This window comes from Lampris incognitus, chromosome 2 (assembly GCF_029633865.1).
Source record: "Lampris incognitus isolate fLamInc1 chromosome 2, fLamInc1.hap2, whole genome shotgun sequence".
Lineage (NCBI taxonomy): Eukaryota > Metazoa > Chordata > Actinopteri > Lampriformes > Lampridae > Lampris > Lampris incognitus.
The window spans coordinates 33,816,800-33,838,567 of NC_079212.1; the positions used below are offsets into that span (position 1 = coordinate 33,816,800).

The window sequence follows — 21,768 nt, forward strand, 5'->3', positions numbered from 1 at the left end:
AGAGAGAGAGAGAGAGAGAGAGAGAATGAGAAGAAGAAAGTGAGGCTGTGCCAAAGCGAGAGAAAGAGAGTGTGTAATGGGTTGGACGGTTGTCCCAATCACCACATCTAGTAACTCCAAAAGCTAATCCTGCAGGAAAAGCAGAGATAGGATCACCTAAGATTAAACTTTTATTAATTCTGTTCGGGAAATCGATTGATACGGAACATGAGAGAATAATGAGAAAGAAAAGGAAGGGTGTGTTTGTGTATTTGTGTCTAACCTTGTTTAGCAGTCAAAACATTAGGATTTCTTTCCTAGTAATGTTTTAAACAGCAGGATGTCTTTGTGCGTGTTACCTGGTCTAGTGTTTTAAACAGCAGGATGTTTTGGTGCGTGTGTCTGTATTACCTGGTCTAGTGTTTTATACAACAGGATGTCTTGGTGCGTGTGTGTGTTACCTAATCTAGTGTTTTAAGCAGCAGGATGTCTTGGTGCTTGTGTGTGTTACCTGGTCTAGTGTTTTAAACAGCAGGATGTCTTGGTGCATGTGTGTGTTACCTGGTCTAGTGTTTTAAAAAGCAGGATGTCTTTGTGTGTGTGTGTGTTACCTGGTCTAGTGTTTTATACAGCAGGATGTCTTGGTGCGTGTGTGCATTACCTGGTCTAGTGTTTTAAACAGCAGGATGTCTTGGTGCGTGTGTGTGTTACCTGGTCTAGTGTTTTAAACAGCAGGATGTCTTGGTGCATGTGTGTGTTACCTGGTCTAGTGTTTTAAACAGCATGATGTCTTGGTGCGTGTGTGTGTTACCTGGTCTAGTGTTTTAAACAGCAGGATGTCTCGGCAGGCTTCTTGCAGTCTGCAGCGCTGTTCGTCTGTTTTGGGGTGAACCACTCTGGGCTCTGTGTCCTCATCATCATCATCTGGGTTGAATGCCTCTGCACACACTGTAGGGGGGTTTACACAAACTATACTGTCATGTCCTCACACAAACACACAACTGATGCATCAGTCTATTATGTAACCCACAGAATAGGGAAAGACTAAAGGCAGGAGGGGACAGCTCATCACAGGACACGGGCAGATTCCAGAAGTAGGAAAACAACACATTAAGGATGTGGACACGGACCAGTTTCAGTGGACTAAGAACACCGGGGATTCCAAAACGTGAAATATTGAGGCTATGACATCTAGCTAAGGTATTCATTCAGCCTTGTGTTCACCCAGTAAAAAAGCTCCTCTCGTGAGTGAGTCACGTGCTTGTGTGTAAGATACAGCTTGCCCTGGCCGGAACAGCGAGTTTAATGTGAATTTAATGTCACTTTTATCTTTGAGTTAATTCTGCAGGAATACAGCTTCGTTTATTGAGATAAACATAACTGGTGCTGGCTGCCAGTCGATCCACTGGCACTGAGGTGAAAAGTAAATCCACTTTTTTGCTGACGAGTGATGAATCCGACACTTCCAGGAGAAGGACGGCCTGAGAATCTGAACTCACTATTTCCATTTGTTTACTATAATCACCTTCTAGGAAGGCAAACATTGCACTATAAAAATGAACTACAGTTGCCCACTGGGGACTGGGGTTCGCGCCCCGGTCTTGTCAGATCCGACTATGGCCGGACTCGACGAAGCAGCGATATTGGCAACGCTGTCTTCGGGAGGGGGGCGGAGTCGGCTTGTGTTCGTCACATGAATGCGTCTCTGGGTGTGTCGGAAAAAACAGTGGTTCGGCCTGGAGTCGCCTTGTCACGAAAGTGGCGAGGCGTCTCCTTCGAGACTGCCGGCCGGAGAGATGCAGTTGGCGAACGCACGCAGTACGTGTTTGAATTAAAATAGGGATCGATTGGCCACTAAATTGGTAGAAAAACAGAAAAAATCAGAAATAAAATTAAGAGAAAATGAACTAGATAGTTGATGCATAAAGTCTGACTATTTTGTTAATTTGTCATATTATTTTACTTAATTTTTCACAAAGCAAGAGAGGCAAGATTGAGATGGTTTGGACATGTGTGGAGGAGAAATGCTGAGTATATTGGGAGAAGGATGCTGAATATGGAGCTGCCAGGGAAGAGGAGAAGAGGAAGGCCAAAGAGGAGGTTTATGGATGTGGTGAGGGAAGACATGCAGGTGGCTGGTGTGACAGAGGAAGACGCAGAAGACAGGAAGAAATGGAAACGGATGATCCGCTGTGGCGACCCCTAACGGGAGCAGCCAAAAGTAGTAGTAGTAGATTTTACTTAATTTTTCAAAAATTTACTTTATTTTGAATTACTTTTGTGTAAAGCGCTTTGAAACTCCTGTTATGAAAAGTGCTATATCAATATTTATTATCATTATTATTCAAAAGGATTGTTTTTCCTTTTTTATATACATTTGTTTTCGAAAGGTACTGTATTATTTTGTTTTCAAAAGGCCACTACAGTGAATGCTTTAATGTGCCTACTGTATTTAGGCGAGATGTTTTCAATATAAAGTAGGCTTTTGTTTTATTTAGCAGGACCAAAATAATGTTGTGAAAAATAACATCCAGTTCTAACATGCTTACGCCTTTCTCTCTTCATAGTGTTGCATAATAAATCACCCTCAAAATAAACAAACAAACAAACAAACAAATAAAAATAAATCTCGAAGCCATAAAACTGCAGTATTTCCTCAGACAATTGTCACACCATCAAAATCTCATATTGTGACATCTCTACTACATGCAGAGAGATATGGGCACATGTTTTAGCCACAAATATGGTTTAAAAAAATGCATGTGATTTTCTTCATTCCTCTGCTCCCCTCTCCGCATAACAGTCCTTATCCCGTGGACACTTAGTTCTTCTCTCTCAGAAGGGTGCACCATGTGCTGTGTGCTCATGTCAGCATCCCCCCAAATTGGCCTGCACGACATGAGGAAAATCTGCAATGTGTGATGACTGTTCAATATTGTGATGATGATATGACTAGCGATAAATAAACAAATATCGAAGTGTGCATATTACGTAGTCTACACGCAGTGCCCTTTGGTGTGTTCTCCAGGGAAGTTGGCTGTCTGCAGACATTGCATTTTCAGTTCAAAGTCTTGATCTAACAAGTGTAGAGTGAGGCTGGTGTAGGGCTCTGTCATTCAACTGGACCAAAGATCATTAACATATTAATTTCTTGTGTGTATTTATTATTTCCATTCCTGTTTGTGTTGTGCTTTAAGTCAATGGAAAGGAGGTCCTTTAATCGCTGAATTTCTGTACGCCGAAATCTGTGAAACCTGAATATACAGTGCATCCAGAAAGTACTCAAACCCCTTCACTTTCCCTACAATTTGTTATGTTACAGCCTTATTCCAAAATGGATTAAATTCCTTTTTTTTTCTCATCAATCTACATACAATATCCCATAATGACAAAGCAAAAAAGGTTTTGTAGAAATTTTTGCAAATTCATTAAAAATAAAAAACTGAAATAATGCATGTACATAAGTATTTACACCCTTTACTCAGTACTTGGTTGAGGCACCCTTGGCAGCGATTACAGCCTCAAGTCTTCTTGGGTATGAAGCTACAAGCTTGGCACACCTACATTTGGGGTATTTCTCCCATTCTTCTCTGCAGATCCTCTCGAGCTCTGTAAGGTTAGATGGGGAGTGTCGCTGCACAGTTATTTTCAGGTCTTTCCAGAGATGTTCAATAGGGTTCAAGTCTGGGCTCTGGCTGGGCTACTCAAGGACATTCACAGACTTGTCCCGAAGCCACTCCTTCGTTGTCTTGGCTGTGTGCTTAGGGTCAATGTCGTGTTGAAAGGTAAACCTTCACCCCAGTCTGAGGTCCTGAGCGCTCTGGAGCAGGTTTTCATCAAGGATCTCTCTGTACTTTGCTCCATTCATCTTTCCCTCGATCCTGACTAGTCTCCCAGTTCCTGCCGCTGAAAAACATCCCCACAGCATGATGCTGCCACCACCATGCTTCACTGTAGGGATGGTATTAGCAAGGTGATGCGAGGTGCCTGGTTCCCTCCAGACATGATGTTTGGCATTCAGGCCAAAGAGTTCAATCTTGGTTTCATCAGACCAGAGAATCTTGTTTCTCATGGTCTGAGAGTCCTTTAGGTGCTTTCTGGCAAACTCCAAGCGGGCTGTCATGTGCCTTTTACTGAGCAGAGGCTTCCGTCTGGCCACTCTACCATAAAGGCCTGATTGGTGGAGTGCTGCAGAGATGGTTGTCCTTCTGGAAGGTTCTCCCATCTCCACAGAGGAATGCTGGAACTCTGTCAGAGTGACCATTGGGTTCTTGGTCACCTCCCTGACCAAGGCCCTTCTCCCTCGATTGCTCAGTTTGGCTGGGCGGCCCGCTCTAGGAAGAGTCCTGGTGGATCCAAACTTCTTCCATTTACGAATGATGGAGACCACTGTGTTCTTCGGGACCTTCAAAGCTGTAGACATTTTTTTGTACCCTTCCCCAGATCTGTGCCTCGATATAATCCTGTCTCGGAGGTCCACAGACAATTCCTTTGACTTCATGGCTTGGTTTCTGCTCTGACATGCACTGTCAACAGTGGGACCTTGAATTGACAGTTGTGTGCCTTTCCAAATCATGTCCAATCAATTGAATTTACTACAGGTGGACTCCAATCAAGATGTAGAAACATCTCAAGGATGATCAGTGGAAACAGGATGAACCTGAGCTCAATTTTGAGTGTCATAGCAAAAGGGTGTGAATACTTATGTACATGCAATATTTCCGTTTTTCATTTTTAATAAATTTGCAAAAATATCTACAAAACCTTTTTCACTTTGTCATTATGGGGTATTGTGTGTAGATTGATGAAAAAAAAGGAATTTAATCCATTTTGGAATAAGGCTGTAACATAACAAAACGTGGGGAAAGTGAAGGGGTGTGAATACTTTCCGGATGCACTGTAAATCAATGTCGTTGCACAGGTCTACCAGATTTAATCTGTCGTGAAGAACTTGTTGCCTACGCACACTGTGTCCTCCTTTATTTTGCAGCAGATTTTCCACTTGCTCAAACTAAAAGACTTAGTGTTAGGTGTAAGTTTCAAGATATAACTTGAGTCTACATTAAACGTGATTTGGCGCTACGGTATAACTTTTAGCTGTTCATAAACTTGAACATAGTGCCGATTTACGGTCGAACTATGTAAAGATGTAACTTAGTTATGCTCTGCTGGTGCAGCCGGCTACAAGGCTCCATCTGATAGGTCAAATGTTCCTGTGCTGAGTGTGAATGCATGGCGCGTGTAAATAAAATGATTTTTCTTATTCATCACATTTCAGGCAGTGTTTTGTGACGTGTTTATCGCGCATGTTCATATCGCAATGACGATGAAAATACGATTTCTCGGTCAGCACTACCTCCAAGTCACATACATATTTCTGTGTGCAATTTTAGATGGCTGACCTGACCGCACCTCATCCTCTGCTCTCCTCACACGGCCCTTTACAACAGCATGGAGTTTGAGAAGGAGTTTAAATCGAGCCTACTTAATGCGTGATTGGGTTGAGAGGCTATGATGTCACACAATAGAAGGAAGAGAGGGGAGGAGCAAGATTACAGAAATTTTTATTTATCTATTTAACCTTTATTTAACCAGGCAAATCATTAAGAACAAATTCTTATTTACAATGGCGGCCTGGCAAATGGCAAAGCCTCTTTTAGCCACAAACATGGTTAAAAAAGTGCATGTGAAGGGGGTAGGGTCTAAAATAAATGTCAAAAGTTAAAAGGACAGCAGCACACATTCAAACATTTCCAACACATCCACTACTTAATACAATCACAACAAGCATTACATAAATGACATGTAATCTAACACAAAAACATTGAGCAGGTAGCTAGTTAGCAGACAACCGCATCAGGCAACACAACAGAACAAGAGTAGCATTCACAAACAGTTAAGACAAACAGGCAAAGAACATGGGACAACCACAAGCAGCAGACAGAACAAAGGTTAGGGAATATTAATGGGTCGGGACACAGCTGCATGTATCAGTGCAAATGTCCATCATAGATCATATAAACTAGTAGGGGTGGTAATCTAAACATTTCTATAGAGACCACATAAACAGCGGTGTAAATAACTGCCGCACAGGTGTGTATCTGTGGTCAAAATAAAGGAAGCGCAGCAGATAATATGAAAAGAGGCGCTTTTGTGTACAGGCATTTTTGGGACAGTTACTTACTGAAGCGTTAGGATTTTCTCCATACGTCACTGGTAAGGAAGCCATTTTGAACACTTGTTAATGTTAATAATCAGTTGTTAATCTTGTAACTTTTAGCCTTCGTTCTTGATTAAATGGATTTGTTTTTTCCCCCCGGTGTGCATAACTGCCACTGTGGGCTATGCGTCGCAACTGTGGTCACCGACTCACTTACTCATGGACGACCTGAGAGGGATGTTCAGTAGGATGCACTCGCAATTGATGTATGAACACACGGAGTCTGCAGTTGGCCCCCTTCTCACTGAACACTACCTTGGTCCACCTACACAGGTGGTGCAGCACAGGTGAAGCATGGGTCTGGACCAGTGGTACTCACTCCGTGGCTCGCAAGCCTCACGTGGTTCTTTGATGACTATGTTGTGACTCTTCAAGTAGTCTCTAATTTTTACTCATCGAAAATACTTTTAAACGGGTATTTCAAAAGATTTTGCCCAAGACATTTTTTAGTAGTGATAATCCTATAAAATTTTAATTTGCCATTAGTTACAACCACTGACCTATGAAAACCTGTGTTCTCCTCCCTCTCCCTCCCTTTCTGACCGAACTACCAATTGATCTCTGGTCGTTCTGATCCTGAGTGTGCTCATCTCGACAGTGGAAAGCTAACGTGCAGCTAAAATGGCAAAATAAATGATGAAAACACTAGTACGAAGAACAGGCTACAAGATATTCTAAGATGAGCTGCATTTATCTGCTTTGTGAGAACATCCGACGTCAAGTAACGTGGCCTACCGAACTGATAAACGTTAAACAGAACTGAACTGCCCCTTTGGATCACTGTTTCCAGGTAGCAGAGGACGATTACAAACTATTGTGTTGCAGGAGTGTCACAAATTGCACTGAATAGGGTAAATCCAATGTTTACATCCTGCCAACCTTTTACTGACTAATATACTTTTGTACAGTAAAACTGAAGCACTCTCACTCTGTATGGGTCTCTCTCTCTTCCACCTCTTGACTCTCACTGTGTCTCTCTTTCCCCTCTCTGTCATTCTCGTGTTCTCCCACCTAGAGAACTGACTGTGTGCATGTGTTTCTTTCTGTAGCCTCTCCCCCTCCCCCTCTACGTGTCTCTCTCCATCTCTCTCCCTCTGTGTGTGTGTGTGTGTGTGTGTGTGTGTGTGTGTGTGTGTGTGTGTGTGTGTGTGTGTGTCCTCTCTGTTTCTCCCTGCTGGGGAGAGAAAATACAAAGCTACAGTTACGGATGTTGTGATCACGCTCTGTATGTAGCCTACTACATTCATCTATTTTTATGGTTATGGACTTTACTACAGTTGTTTTGGGCTTTACTACATCAGTGGAGCTTGGGCTGATGGTCTGTCTGTAGTCTAGGCTACTACAGGGGCAATACAGGCATTTGAATTGCCAGGGCCTAAGATTATTCCTGACCCAAGTCTTAAATCAGTTTCAACACATAGGCCTATTCACAAACAGGGCAAGGCCCTGAGTTGGACTAGATCAGTCAAACAGTTAAATAGCCCCCCCACAAGTAACATTTTTTAATTCAAAACGTTCATGTCTAAAAGTGTCATATTGATAGATTGGGCCTCGGTGTCTTAAAGTATGGATTGTGAAATTAGGTGGGTTACAAGGTATTGTGAAGAGAACTCTGTAAATTTTACACAAGGCCAACTGATTACTGACCCCCCCCCCCTTCGTCTCCCGAATTGTATCCGGCCAATTATCCCACTCTACCGACCTGTCCCAGACGCTGCTCCACCCCCTCTACCAATCTGGGGAGGGCTGCAGACTACCACATGCCTCCTCCGATACATGTGGAGTCACCAGCCGCTTCTTTTCACCTGACAGTGGGGAGTTTCGCCAGGGGGGACGTAGTGTATGGGAGGATCACGCTATTCCCTGCAGCCCCCCCCCCGAACAGGCACCCCAACTGACCAGAGGAGGTGCTAGTGCAGCGACCAGGACACATACCCACATCTGCCTTCCCACCTGCAGACACGGCCAATTGTGTCTGTAGGGACGCCCGACCAAGCCGGAGGTAACACAGGGATTCAAACTGACAATCCCCATGTTGGTAGGCAACAGAATAGACCATCACGCCACCTGGACACCCAGCCAACTGAATTTTTTTTATCGTTTCACATATTCCACCTATCTATATACACACATATGAATTTCTTCAAAGGGGCCAGACCACAGGGTCAGCCACAATGCAATGCCCCTGGAGCAGTTTTTGGGGTTCAGTGCCTTGCTCAAAGGCACTTTGGCAGAGACAGTGGGCACCATAAATATAATACCAGCCACCAGCTTTCAGCTAAAATACTCCTGTCAGTGCTGGGGATTGAATAAGCAATCTTTTGATTAATGGTCAGCTTTTTTACCTCTAGGCCATCCTGCCACCTGTGGTGGCACAACATGACAAGGGTACAATTATGTCTTAACACTAGAACCACTGGGATTTCACTCCTACCTAAAACGATCATAGGCGGTCAAACTGACGGCTGGTTTTTAAACTCTATATTCTATCAAGATAAATACCAATTGAGTCATGATGACTGCACATGGTCGTTTTAGGTAGATCTTATAACTTTTTTTGTGCGATTGATCTAAAACGCACTTTAATGCAAATATGTGCAATTTTAGGAGCATTCAGGGAGTGGCAGGTGTGTCTTTTTTTTTCTCACAAAGTTATTAACCTTTGAAAATCCAAAATGGTCATAATGACCACCCATGGTCGTTCTAGTGTTTGAACCGTCATCCCCGAGAGGGAATGATCATATTTTTTCTGTTTTAGGGAAAAAAATGGAGGCCCTCTTCAATGAAAAAAATATGTGATACACTTTAAAAACTGCAAAAAGTAGGTCTTCAACTTAAGGTTAACGCTGCAAACTGTACAAATGAATGTCAAAACTATGAAACATGGCTTTTCACAGTACTGCAACCACCAAGAGGTAGCATACACACCTTAATGTCAGAACTATCATAACAAGCAACCTTCTTACGACACTGTGATAGACAGGAGCAGCTGTCTTTTTAAAGTGGCAGTAGCAGCCACTGTGGTAAATACAGTCACCACCACACCACACTCAGACACTTATCAAAGTGCAGTGCTATGTGACTACTGATCACATGTAATTACACATATGTAAACATCTGACAAGCAAGGCAGAGTGTGAGAACACAGCAGCAACACACAAGAACACCTGTAATATACACTAACATAAGCACATGTGCTCACACACACACAAACACACACACACACACACGCACGCACGCACACACGCACGTGCAAGCATGAAAAGGGACACAAACAGAAAGCATTGACATGCAAATAGACCACAGAAGCAAAAAAAACAACAACAAAAACCCCACACATACACACCGATACAAAGACTGTAATGCACCACTTACAGTGCTTTACATACTGTATACACAAAATACTGAACACACACATACACACACAAAACACAAAACTATGGGTGACAGACAGATGCAAAACAGTACGACAATTCACTTTAGTTAAACAGCATTCGACATGCATGACACACATAGGACAGACACACACAAATACAAGCTGTAGGTGAACCACTTAAGCAGTTAATGTATGCAACAATGTCCCTGGTGTGGATTACATTTGGGCTACATGATGTCAAAGATAAACACACACACAGACACCTTACCTGACACTCTCCTGTTGAATCTGCTGGGTGGTGGAGCTGCAATGAGAGAGAGAAAAAGAGAGAGGGGTGAAATTAACAGAACCGTACTTTTTATTATTTAACACAATGACATTCAATATGATTCTGCAAATACTTTTAAATCCTCATTGCAATTGTCTGCTTGAAACAGACTGTTTGATAACAATAACTGAATTGGGAGTGCAAAATGAAAAATGACAAAAGGAGTGGAGAGAGAAAAATGAGAGAGTAAGAGCACTGAAAGATGGAAAGACAAGAAAAGACAGTAGACGAGGGGGGGGGGAATTCTCAGCAGTGGGGTTAATATTCTCTAGGTCTCACATGGATGCTACTGTGAGCTGTGGCTATGACCTCCATCGTCCCCAGTTACAAAGTTTCACAAACCCATAGGCACTCCCCACGGATTCACACAGCTAAAAACACTAGATAAACATGCAAACACACATGCCAACACATGTCCACACACACAGACTACACACATGCTCTCTCCCTTTCTCCGTCCCAAATGCCAATATATTTATTCTTACATAACTGCCCCGAAAACAAACAGAGTAACCAACAATTAACCAGTAAAAGCCAAGAAACCAAGACCAGGTAGCTCATCCATAGTATAAAATCTACACCTTTATCAGTCCTTAGAGCCAGAGGACCATAAAGTGGTTTCTTTTTAAAATTTACAGGACAGCCAAAACACTTTGGCTTAAGTCTTCTGACCTTACAGTTCTCTAGTTTAACAGCAGCTTAAATATTGCTCTTTGAGTTTTGATAACTTGGCTAGTGAACCAGCAAATGTGGCTGATGAATTCTGACATGCTAGGAACCCACTGTGACCCCTGGAACAATTATTTACATTTGTGCACTGGCTTGCATCCAAAGTGTTGTGTACAAACTCAGTGCAACCCTATGTTTAATATGCAGTAAATCTTAATCATTTTAAGATATATCATCTCTTCAAAAGCCTTTATATCCATTTAGGGATATTCATTTAAGGTAAACTGTTACTTGATTTCCAAGGTTAAGTGGGGGAGGGGTAAAAAAAAAAAAGAACAACAACAAACTAAAAAAGCAAATACCACCCCTACATAGAGTAAATGTTAGTATTTTAACCTAGCATATTAAGGGCTGAACATGGCCTACAGCTTCTATCATATGCCAGTGAGTTTTGTGTTGGTAATCAGCCTGTCAAAGCAGGAATCTCATCTCCCAAATGGTGGACGTCTCATTCAGGAATAATCCTGTTCACTTTCACATGTCATTTTACCAGACAAGACAGCACATCAACTTGCTGCAGTGTCTTGAGATAACATTGGCATAAATAAACTGTTTTTGGACAGCAGTGGATTAGTGGAGACTTGATCAGCAGCAGTAATGATTCTAACTTCTGGTCACGCCCTCTGTGCTCTAATGCTCGGCTAGTAGATAGCGGTCATCCAGTGTCCTGTGCCTGGGAGGACACTGTTGCATATGAACATGCACCAGTCTGTATAAAGTGGTGAGTCAAAGGAGATCAAACTCTGTGGTGTGTGTCATTTATTCTTATGTTTTGCCCCCCCCTTTTCTCCCCAGTTGTACTTGGCCAATTACCCTATTTTCCGAGCCGTCACGGTCGCTACTCCACCCCCTCTGCCAATCTGGGGAGGGCTGCAGACTACCACATGCCTCCTTCAATACGTGTGGAGTCACCAGCCGCTTCTTTTCACCTGACAGTGAGGAATTTCGCCAGGGGGATGTAGTGCGTGAGAGGATCACGCTATTCCTGCCAGTCCCCCCCGAAATGGCGCCCCGACCAACCAAAGGAGGTGCTAGTGCAGCGACCAGGACACATACTCACATCCGGCTTCCCACCCGTAGACACGGCCAATTGTGTCTGTAGGGACACCCGACCAAGCCAGAGGTGTTGGTAGGCAATGGAACAGACCGCCACGCTACCAGGATGCCCCGGTGTGTGTCTTTTTATATCTGTGTTCTGTGAGTCCATGAGTTCTAGCCTTGTAAAACAATTGTTTTTCTTTTTAGGCGTGTGTGTGTGTGTGTGTGTGTGTGTGTGTGTGTGTGTGTGTGTGTGTGTGTGTGTGTGTGTGTGTGTGTGTGTGCCTGTGGATGCAGACATAGCCTGACTCTTCTATGTGTAAGTGTGCACGTGTGTGTTCATGAAACTGTGTGCATACGTTCCAAATGTGCATATGTGTTTGGCACACACACACACACACACACACACACACACACACACACGCACGCACGCACTCTCTCTCTCGTCCATTGCCACCTTATTACCATGCTGTCAGAGTCCATTAGATCGAAGTTGTTAAGACAAGGACCTGGGGAAATTCACATATGCACCACAACTAACACCAGTCACCTGGAGGTGCACACACAAAACAACTCTCTATTATTTGCAAGGATATAGCGTTTCTCCTAATCTGTCCACACTGTGTGGCCATTACATAAAAGTTTCACATTTCCTGAAAGGCTGACAGTACCCCAAACAAGAATGTTTTAAAAATGCTTTTGAAATTTCTATTCTCTTTCAGTTGATATATGTCTGGTGGCCAGTGGGTTGAGAGGTGGCTGAAGCTGTAAGGTTGTCAGCATGTAAACAAACACAAAAATACTACTTTCACATGGACAATCTCTTGAGTAAAGTAAACTCACATCTCTTGTCTTGACTGGCTGTTTCAACTGACCCAATTCACCGTTCCCTATAGACAGACTCACTCAGACCCGTCCTAATGCCAGTGTTTGAATTTTATTTTCATTAGTTTCCCTCCTGCCAGCTTTCACTTTTATTTGACTAGTGATGAGAGACTATGGGGAACTACAGGGGAGAGAAATTTGTTCCTGCAGCAAAAGTCCTGCACTGGGTTTGAATCCAGTGTGCCTGCAGCGAAGGTCCCGCCATTGGGTCTGAATCCAGTGTGCCTGCAGCAAAGGTCCCGGCATTGGGTTTGAATCCAGGACACTGCAATTAGCCCTGAGCCAATATGGTAGGCGCTCCTCTGGCTGAGCTACCAAAGCACCCCAGACATGTTTGCACTATGCCATCTCTAAAAAAAGGTCCTGCCTCAGGGCAAGGGTCAGAAATTGAACAGTTTTCATTTTCAAAACCTTCCAATTTATTTTCAAGGATAAAAAAAAAGAAGTCTAAACCATAGCTGGTAACCTGCCAGAGTGGCTGGCAAGTTTGCCTGCCAACATAGAGCAGTATTTGGGTATGGACTGGAGTGAATTTTTAAAACTGTGAGTCTGTCTCTGTCTGCCTTGAGTTCTTTCTGATACTTGGTGTATCATTTCGCACAGCTAATTTGGTTATTTATTGGCTTTAATTTTTTTTTAAATGCCTTCAATACCTTCTCCAAGTTACTACTCTTAACATTTTACAGTGTTCTGATAGTAAAAGGCGCGAAGGTGCGCCAGATCCATGAAAATGAAAAATAAATTCTTCAATTTCACCATCAGAAAGACATGACTGTTAGGGTTAATACTTCTGTTTGTGCCCCTGACCAAGGTATAGTATAACAAGACGAACTAGAGTCGGTCCCCGGGCACTACACAACAGCTGCCCACTGCTCCTAGCTACACAGCTAGGATGGGTTTTAAACGCAGAGCATAATTTACCCATGAGGATTAATGAAGTATATCAAAACAATTTTTTTTTTTTTAAATTGGATTTCCCTCCAATCTAAACATGTAAGATTTGGATCAATACCCTGCTCTCCTTGCTTCTCAGTGTGAACGCACAGTGCTAGCACCTGGCTGTTTCCCCTTTTCCCTCCATTTTTAGTTTATTTTTGTTACTGCTATCTCAGACAGGGAGTAGTAATATAGTCTCATAAGATCATAGTCCCTTGTTCCCTTTCGGAGTCTCCCTCCTTCTCTTTCCTGCCTTTCATTATATCTCTCGCCCCCTCACCTGTCTCAAAGGGACCGACCCTCCTCCCCCACATGGCTCCAAAAGATTCTCTTCTTTGAAATCAGGGGTGTATTGGTTGGTAAGGTTGTCTTGTGTCATGTTTCATTGTTAAAGGCTGGTGTGGGTGGTGAATTTTAGGATTTATTAGTTACTATGACCAGTGTATAAAACTTTTACATATGCACTGAGGTCAATGTGAACTTTTCAGAGTATAAGTGAAGGGAAAAAAATAATGCAAATGCCCCCAAGAGGAACATTCATGTGACTTCCATGTGTGGTGTGGAGCTGTGTCATTTCCAGCTCCAATGAGGAGGTGCCTCCCGATGGAGTCTGCGCACAACCCGCAGGCAGATCTCTTTTGGTAAAAGCATAGTGAAAGAAATGTGTTCTTTGAAGCATTAGGGATAATAAACACGATCATAAACACAGGCAGGACAATGTCAATTAGCACTTTAGCCCACAATGTGCAGGCCCGGGAGTAAACCCAAACGGCAGCCTTCTCCTTACGACTTAACCCTGGGTTGGTATCCTGCCAAAACTGCCCATCATTATACTCACACTCTGGCTTTCTCTCTCTTTCTCCCTCTCACACATACACACACAGCATGCAAATCTACAAAAATGCATGCATGCACTACGCCCTTATCCTAACTAGGATTCCTAATCATGGCTTAAGTATTTTTTTATATATACTTCAAGTTGCACATGTATGTGGTACATATAGATTTTTTTCTATTTTTTTATTCCATGTATATTTCTTTTGTTTTCAAGTTTATATTTTTTCTCTATCTTTTTATTTAATGTATATTTCTTTTATTCTGTTTTCAAGTTAAGTATTTTGCCTTGCTTTTCTATATAGAAAACGTGCTTAATCAAAAAAAAAATTGATGACCTATTTCTGCCTACCCCAACTTTTTCCCCCCCTTTCATCCAACCTCTCCCTTACCCTTCCTTGCCCTTACCTCATTTCACCCCATCGCCTCTGTCCATAATGAGCTACATACCCACTTAGCAGGAGCTCACATTCCAAGCTGCTTAAAAAAAAGGCTTGTTTTGATCCAGGCCAAACTTATTAACAGGCCACATCACTGCACGCAGGTCAATACTGAGGTACAAAGACCAACACAGAAACACACCTCTACATCCAGACGTGAACATGCAGCACCAAGGGTATAATCGGGTCATGTATGAACACATAAATTAATTGTGCTTAAATAATCAGGTGTGAAAATAACTAGTGCTCATCCTTCACACGCAAGTACCATTACTTTCAAATAACATTTTCTCTGGCAGTGCTGGCCACTGCCTTCTGTGATAGCCATGATTGCTAGACTGCATGCAGGAGAGAGACTAGTATACTGTCTGAATATAAACTGTACAATTACTTAAGGAACAATAAAGAAATGTACAGCTATATTCAGTTCTGATACTTTGATGCTCTGTAGTGAATGAATTTGAAACTCCATCAGGGATTCTATGTACTGAATGCTTTTTTCTGTAATAGCAGCTGGACGTGTAAGTGTTTGCTATTGGGTGTTAACATAATCAAAATATGTGAGCACACACTGGTGTGTGCACCCGTATTTCTATGTTCAGAAGTGTGAAGTGCTCTCCCCACAATCACACATGGAGGACATCAAGTGTGCACCTCGGGTTGCCGTGGCAACCGACCACAGGGAAGACCTCCTCATCGCCATAACAACGCCACCCCCTACTCCCCCCATCCAATCCCCTCCCCTCTCCAGCTTGTAACAAGAGGTAGATCATCTCTCCCTTTCCCTCTCTCTAACCCTCCCAATACACCCACTCACTAGCAGAATGGTCTCAACAGAGGAAAGAGGGAGAAAGAGAGAAAAGAAACAAATGACAGAGACAAAGGACAGGGAAAGATGAAAGAGAGAGGGATAGAGAAGACAGCAGGCAGGGAAAGGGTGAAAGAGGAAGAGAGAGAAGGTAAGAGAAAGAAGATACACAAGAGAGGATGGATGAGATGGCTAGTGATATGAAATGACAGAAAGAGAGAGGGGGTTCAATATACAAGTCTGGTGGAGCAGAAAAGGGAAGTTGGCAATGGAGAGGAGAAGGGAGGAAAGAGGAGGGAGATAATGGCAAGATACCTGTTGATATTAAAAAAGAAAACTAAAAGACGAAGAGAGGGGGTAGCAGAAGGAGGGAGAGGGGGTAAGATGGGGCAGTAGAGTAATAGTGACATGGAAATGAGAAAGAAGTAAAGGAGAAGGGGAAAGGTAGGTGATATTTAAAGAGAGAAAGGGAGAAAGAGAGATACAGCTAAATAGATAAAAACAAATGAGTGAATAAGTAAATAAGGGAGAGAAAGGGAGCCATTCAGCCATCCTCCCAAGGTTTTCCAATTGATTTTCTCTTACAAGCTTTCTCACTGTTTGACTGACTGACTACCGAGTCTGTCAATACTTCAGCCACTTAGCTGGACAAAAACTAAATACCAACAGGAATGTGGTCACTTTTCCACTCACACAATAAACATCACATTTTTGTATCATACATATAAAGGCTAGATTGTTCGAGTGGTGTTAATATGATTGATGAAGATAATCAATAGACATCAACCAGAGCTTTCCATGAGTACCAGCTGCCTGCCAGCCAAACAGCCAACTACTCATTTAAGTCCAGCCGACTACTGTAATATATCCATTTTTGATTCTAATACAATAGTCTTGATTGACAAGCTGCAAATCATTATGCATGTACCTTTATGACCACTAGCTTCAACTTCAAAAGAATGTGAGCATGATGACAGAGAAACGTGCCTGTCTGTTTGTATCAGCCCCGCCCCCACATGCTCCATATGAATGTGTGTGTGCGCTCAGCTGAGAGGCGGTGTCCTGCCGAGTAGAGAGTGGTGAGTCGTCTTCAGTGTTTCAGCAAAATTGATGACAAAACACATTAAGAATTGCACTGACTGCACAGAAGGGGACACCCTCATTAGATGGGCTACTTCTGAAAGCATTGGAAAACACCAGTGGCAGCAACTTGATGATTGCACAGGAAGTAAAAAAGTCCACTGAAAGCGCTGCATTGTCCATATATGCCACCACAGACATTTATGAGCTTAATGAATGAATGAATTATCTTTATTTACATGGCACTTTTAACATCACAGCTATCTCTCTAAGTCACATTGCAAACACACTAAAACAGGCAATGTTGTCAAAGTAACAGGCCTATGTCATAGTTTGAGGAAAATGTAGGCTATGCCTCAGCCTCATGCTGTAATTTTAGTGTAAAATGTAGAATAATGTATGTGTGGAATAGTGGTATAGTGGAATAAGTGGCTTTAGAATGTGTCAGAGGCCACCAAATTTGGGCTTTTACAGCCAAAAATTTTCTCCGACGGGGGGGAATATGCCCCCCCCCAGTTGGTTACTTTCCCCCGCTGGCTAGCTACTCAATATCCTTGTAGAAAGCCCTTATCAACAGAGACAGACAAACAGATAAGATAGTCAGACAGCCCAAGAAACGAGTTAGACACACAGGACACATGATTCCTTTTCCAAGGTTGCGGGGCAGGAATTGTTTTACAGAAGTTCATTCAGTGCAAACATCAGTAAGAAAGGGATATACTATGCACGTGGAAAATAGCCTTCACTCTTCTGCTCTATTTATTTCTGTATTATTAATGACTATACTGGCAATGTTTGCAGCAGTGTTCCTACGAGCTGATGGAACTCACACTTCACTTGCTGTTGAGAGGGCTGGCTTCCAGACAGGAGAGACAGGTGAAGAGAGGGGCTGTGGAAACCAAGTCCTGGCATGGATCTTCTACCACCTAACCTGTTGTTGTTCTCACCTCCTGGTTTCCCTTTTGCTAAATAGATTCTTGGCATTGAGAAGTATGCAGCGGGAAGGAGGGATATTGCCTTTTATCAATTTAAAAACAATCAAATTGCTGGAAAATATCACCCAGGGATAAGTCTGTCAGCAAGACCAGCCACTTTGGCAGGGCGTCAACTGGCATTGGCTGTGGTCTGTTCTGTATGATCAATTTGACAAGAAAAAAAGAAAGAAAACTAAAGTGGCAGGGGCATGTCTCAGGTTGGTTGCCTCTTATCTTGTCACCACAAAAAAAAGAAAAAACAAAAGAAGAAAAAAAGTCAAGACAACTGGCGAGCAAGATGTGGCAGATCAAACTCTAACTCAGCAGCTATAATAGGTTCCAGACACCAGATTTCACGAAAAGGAACACTGTGAGGACTTAGCTCTCTCCCAGTGCACTGACAGCAGTCAGTGGCATTGCTGTCACCAAAATGGCAAATTTGTGTTCACTATGAACATCAGGGGAGCAGCACAAAAGCTGTCCTGTCATTTATAATTTGTTTCATCAATTCTCAGGCAAGATACTAGGGAGCTTACTCTACATGTGCTGTGCCGCTAAATTGGCAAACGAAGTGTAATCAGAAATTAATTGAGAATGGCTTTCTCAAGATCAAATTTAAAGTTGCACAATCATCTGCTTTAATTTTATAGTTGTTGATTCATTTAGGGAGCCAACTCTGTGAATACTATACAACCCTTGCCCATCTCCCTCACAAGTTCTCTGTGATAAAAGCCTGGCACCCTAAACTGACCACCACAATCTAGGATTTTCCCTTTATTTAGGGTTTAGGTGTGCCGGAAGGTGGGGCTGAGGGCCATCAATTATCTCATAAAATCAAATTCGAATTTAGACCTATCAGAATTATCAAAATGTAGATAGATCTGAATCTTACTCATTAATTTGGTCACTAATAAATTAAATATCAGCCAGGTGCAGCAATCTACTCAAAGCAATCTGATACAAACTAGACTACAGTGGACCACATGTTGGTCATAATGGCCTAGAGACAGAACACTATGATGATAACTCACTACCGCATCTTTGAAAAAGATATCCATTTTATTTTCAATAAAAACAAATGACTATATACACCTTGAAATTACATTATTTCTTGAACGACTTAATTTAATAATCAACCAACAGTGACACATTTTCATTTTTGAATCATGATTTAGGATTCGAGCAGTGATTTATTTTTTTAAACTTTGAAGCAGATTTGAATTTTAATATTTGATTCGACAGCCCTAGGTGGGGTTGGGGTTAAAAGGAATGGGTTGTATTGGGTCTGAAACCAAATAAGGTCAATTTCATTATCAAAGATCAACGAGAACCTTTTCAAACATAAAAATAACAACAACAAAAAAATCGGTCCACTATGCACTGGAGTCCTCTCCCATATGAACAGGGATAGAAGGCCAGTCTAGTGTGAATTGAAAAGACCTGCAAGTATTTTTAACTTTTCATGGGCAGTGTGAAGCAGTAACTGACTCCCTGTCAGCCTGCACTGTCAACAATCACTGAAGCAAGCTGCTGGAAAGAGGTGAAAATAAGTTGCTACAGTGATTAACTATCACTTGCTAGCTAACTCGTGTCAGGGACATTTCCATATCAATGAGGGAATAAACTTGGCCCAGGAACCTTTGTCATGGATAACTAATGTATAACAAATAAAAACAGAGCAGGGATGTTGCAAGACTTGGAGGAGAATATAAGACTGACATGCGAGGAATAGGCCTGTGGTTGATTACAGAAGCAAGATAAATTACCTCAGTGAAACATTTGACCAAAGCCAATATTGGGGAAAAAAAATCCGTCATAAAATTAGGCATGTCAGAAATACTGGTAATTACTGAGATATATGACAAGTTGTACCAGATTTTAAGCTATAATTGTCTTTATCTAAATATACTTGCTAGCTTGTCACCACCTCTTCTCTACTATCCTGGGTCTCATTCTGAAAAAGGGCGACATCTTCTGCACTGTCAAGCTGAAAATCAAATGAACTGGTGTGATCCACTATAATTTTACATTGTAAAATACTTTTTATAGAGCCTCTTTCATGCACATAACCATGTATGACACGGGCTACTTAACATGGGTTCAACCTGCACTTGACCATTCATACCAGATCATGGTCATGGGTAAATATAGAGTTTGTCACTGTTAACATAAGACCCAAGTCTGCAACTCAAGTTCCAAATACGTCATTGCTTAACAGGGTGTCTGTGATGAGACTTAATAGTGGCCACTTTGCTTGGTTTTGTTTACAGTGGAGTATCAACATGGCAGACGGTGTAGACTCACTGTAAAGCATGCAACTAATTTTGAAAGGAGTTTATGCATTTTTGTTTTATTTAATGCTGTTTTTAAGCATTCTAGTGATTACCAAACGTGAACTGTTAAATAGTTTTGGTTTAGAACTCTTGCCAGGCAGCTCAACAGACAAAAGTAACATTACAGCCAATGCATCTGCAAGTAAATTTGCTGGTCATTTACAAACATTTACCTTCATTCTTTTATGTTTGGTTGCGGCCCTTTCATACTGTGCTACCTCCTGCAACACAGCCTACAGGAGTCACTCCGTCATGGTACATCAAAACAAACACTAAGAAGGAATTTAATAGTATAAATAACACACTTTTTTTCTTAATGACCACTTAAATTTGCTTTTATAGACTGCTGTAGCATAATGTTAGCTTGACTGAACCATGGAGTGCTTTTTTGCACGGCACAAGGATTGTGGATTTGTCCCCCAATAATTGCACTGAACTGTAGATGGTGTCTGGTATGAATAAATGGATGGATGACTGCGGCAATAAAATCTGCCTATGAACATGAGCACTGAGCATAAAATAGGGATAGACCTAGAAAAAAAATATGAAATGTTCCTTCAAGCAATGCGTTGTCTTCAATCAAAACCTGTGTTGGGTAAACATGTATTCCCTCTTGACCTAGATTAAGGTGCTTACATTGCAGTTGCAGTGATCAAATTATTGCCTCAACTTACATGTAAACAGCCACTCATTCTCTGTCCCCCACCCCCTTTCACCCACTCTGTCACTGTCCGTCTCTCTCCTTCTCCCATTGTTTTTCTCCTCTACTTCTCCCCTCTTCACCTTTCCTGTGTCAGTTCCCTGTCCTCCCCTTTCTACTCCTCTCATCTTAAGGTATGAGTGATAGCAGCACATGCCTCACATGCAGCGCACCACCGCCCACCTGAAAGAGAGGGCTACTGACATGGAGAACCACCATAGTCAAGCGCGCCCGCATACGCACACACACACAGACACAGACACACACACACACACACACAGAAGAAAATGGAATTCACACACATTCTTGTGGTGAGTTGAACTTTGATGCAAAATGCACACACACGCGCACACACACACACACCAGCGTCAGGCACACAAGGCAAACTTGTACTCACTATGTTGACAGACATGCACACAGGAGTTGGAGCACACACACAAAACAATGGCCAAGTTCAATAGCAGACTCAACAAACTACGTCATCATCAGCACTTGTTCCCTACCCTGCAGCCACCCACACACAAATACCTCTAAATGCATTTATATAGAACACAATCATTTTCCTCATCCTGTTAGGTGATAGGAGAAAAGAGCTGCTCAACAATGTTTCTCCTTTTGACATTTAACCATGGAGGACCATCACAGGAAAAAGGAAACACTGCCACCAATGACTGAGAAATTAGAGAGAATGCGTCACCATTAGCAGTTGCATTATGTTGAATTTTTGTTGGTCTGTTTGTTTCACACTTCACACATAACCTCATGAGTTCTTCTACTCTTTTCTAAGCCATGACATTTTTAACTTTGCACTTTCTTCCCCCATTCCTGCTCCTTCCCCGTACTCCTCAACCCCTTCCTCTTTTCTCCTTTTTCACTCTTCTACCACATTATTAATTGAACTAATTCTCTACGTTATTGGCTCTCAACCTGGGCGTCAGGACCCGTATGGGGGTCGCGAGATAATTTTCAGGGGTCGCCAGCTGGTTGTGGAGAAAAAAAGCACAAAATCATACAGACCGATGGTGCACCTGATGCAAAAAATAGGTGTACTGTCTCTTTAATTGCTGTGCTGTAACAGCCCTGAGTATACTTCAAGACTTTGACAGAG

General features: G+C 42.3%; 1 protein-coding gene across 2 annotated transcripts in view; it reads right to left on the reverse strand.

The window, feature by feature from the left end:
- Positions 1 to 21,768, reverse strand: part of prkar2aa (protein kinase, cAMP-dependent, regulatory, type II, alpha A) — a 79,321-nt gene that overhangs the window by 12,091 nt on the left and 45,462 nt on the right. For both annotated transcript variants that reach the window (XM_056273213.1, XM_056273212.1), the window contains exons 3-4: positions 9,844 to 9,879; positions 791 to 927 (exon numbers count right to left, since the gene is read on the reverse strand). In XM_056273213.1, the coding sequence (XP_056129188.1) occupies positions 791 to 927; positions 9,844 to 9,879 (173 nt within the window). The remainder of the gene's footprint in view (positions 1 to 790; positions 928 to 9,843; positions 9,880 to 21,768) is intronic.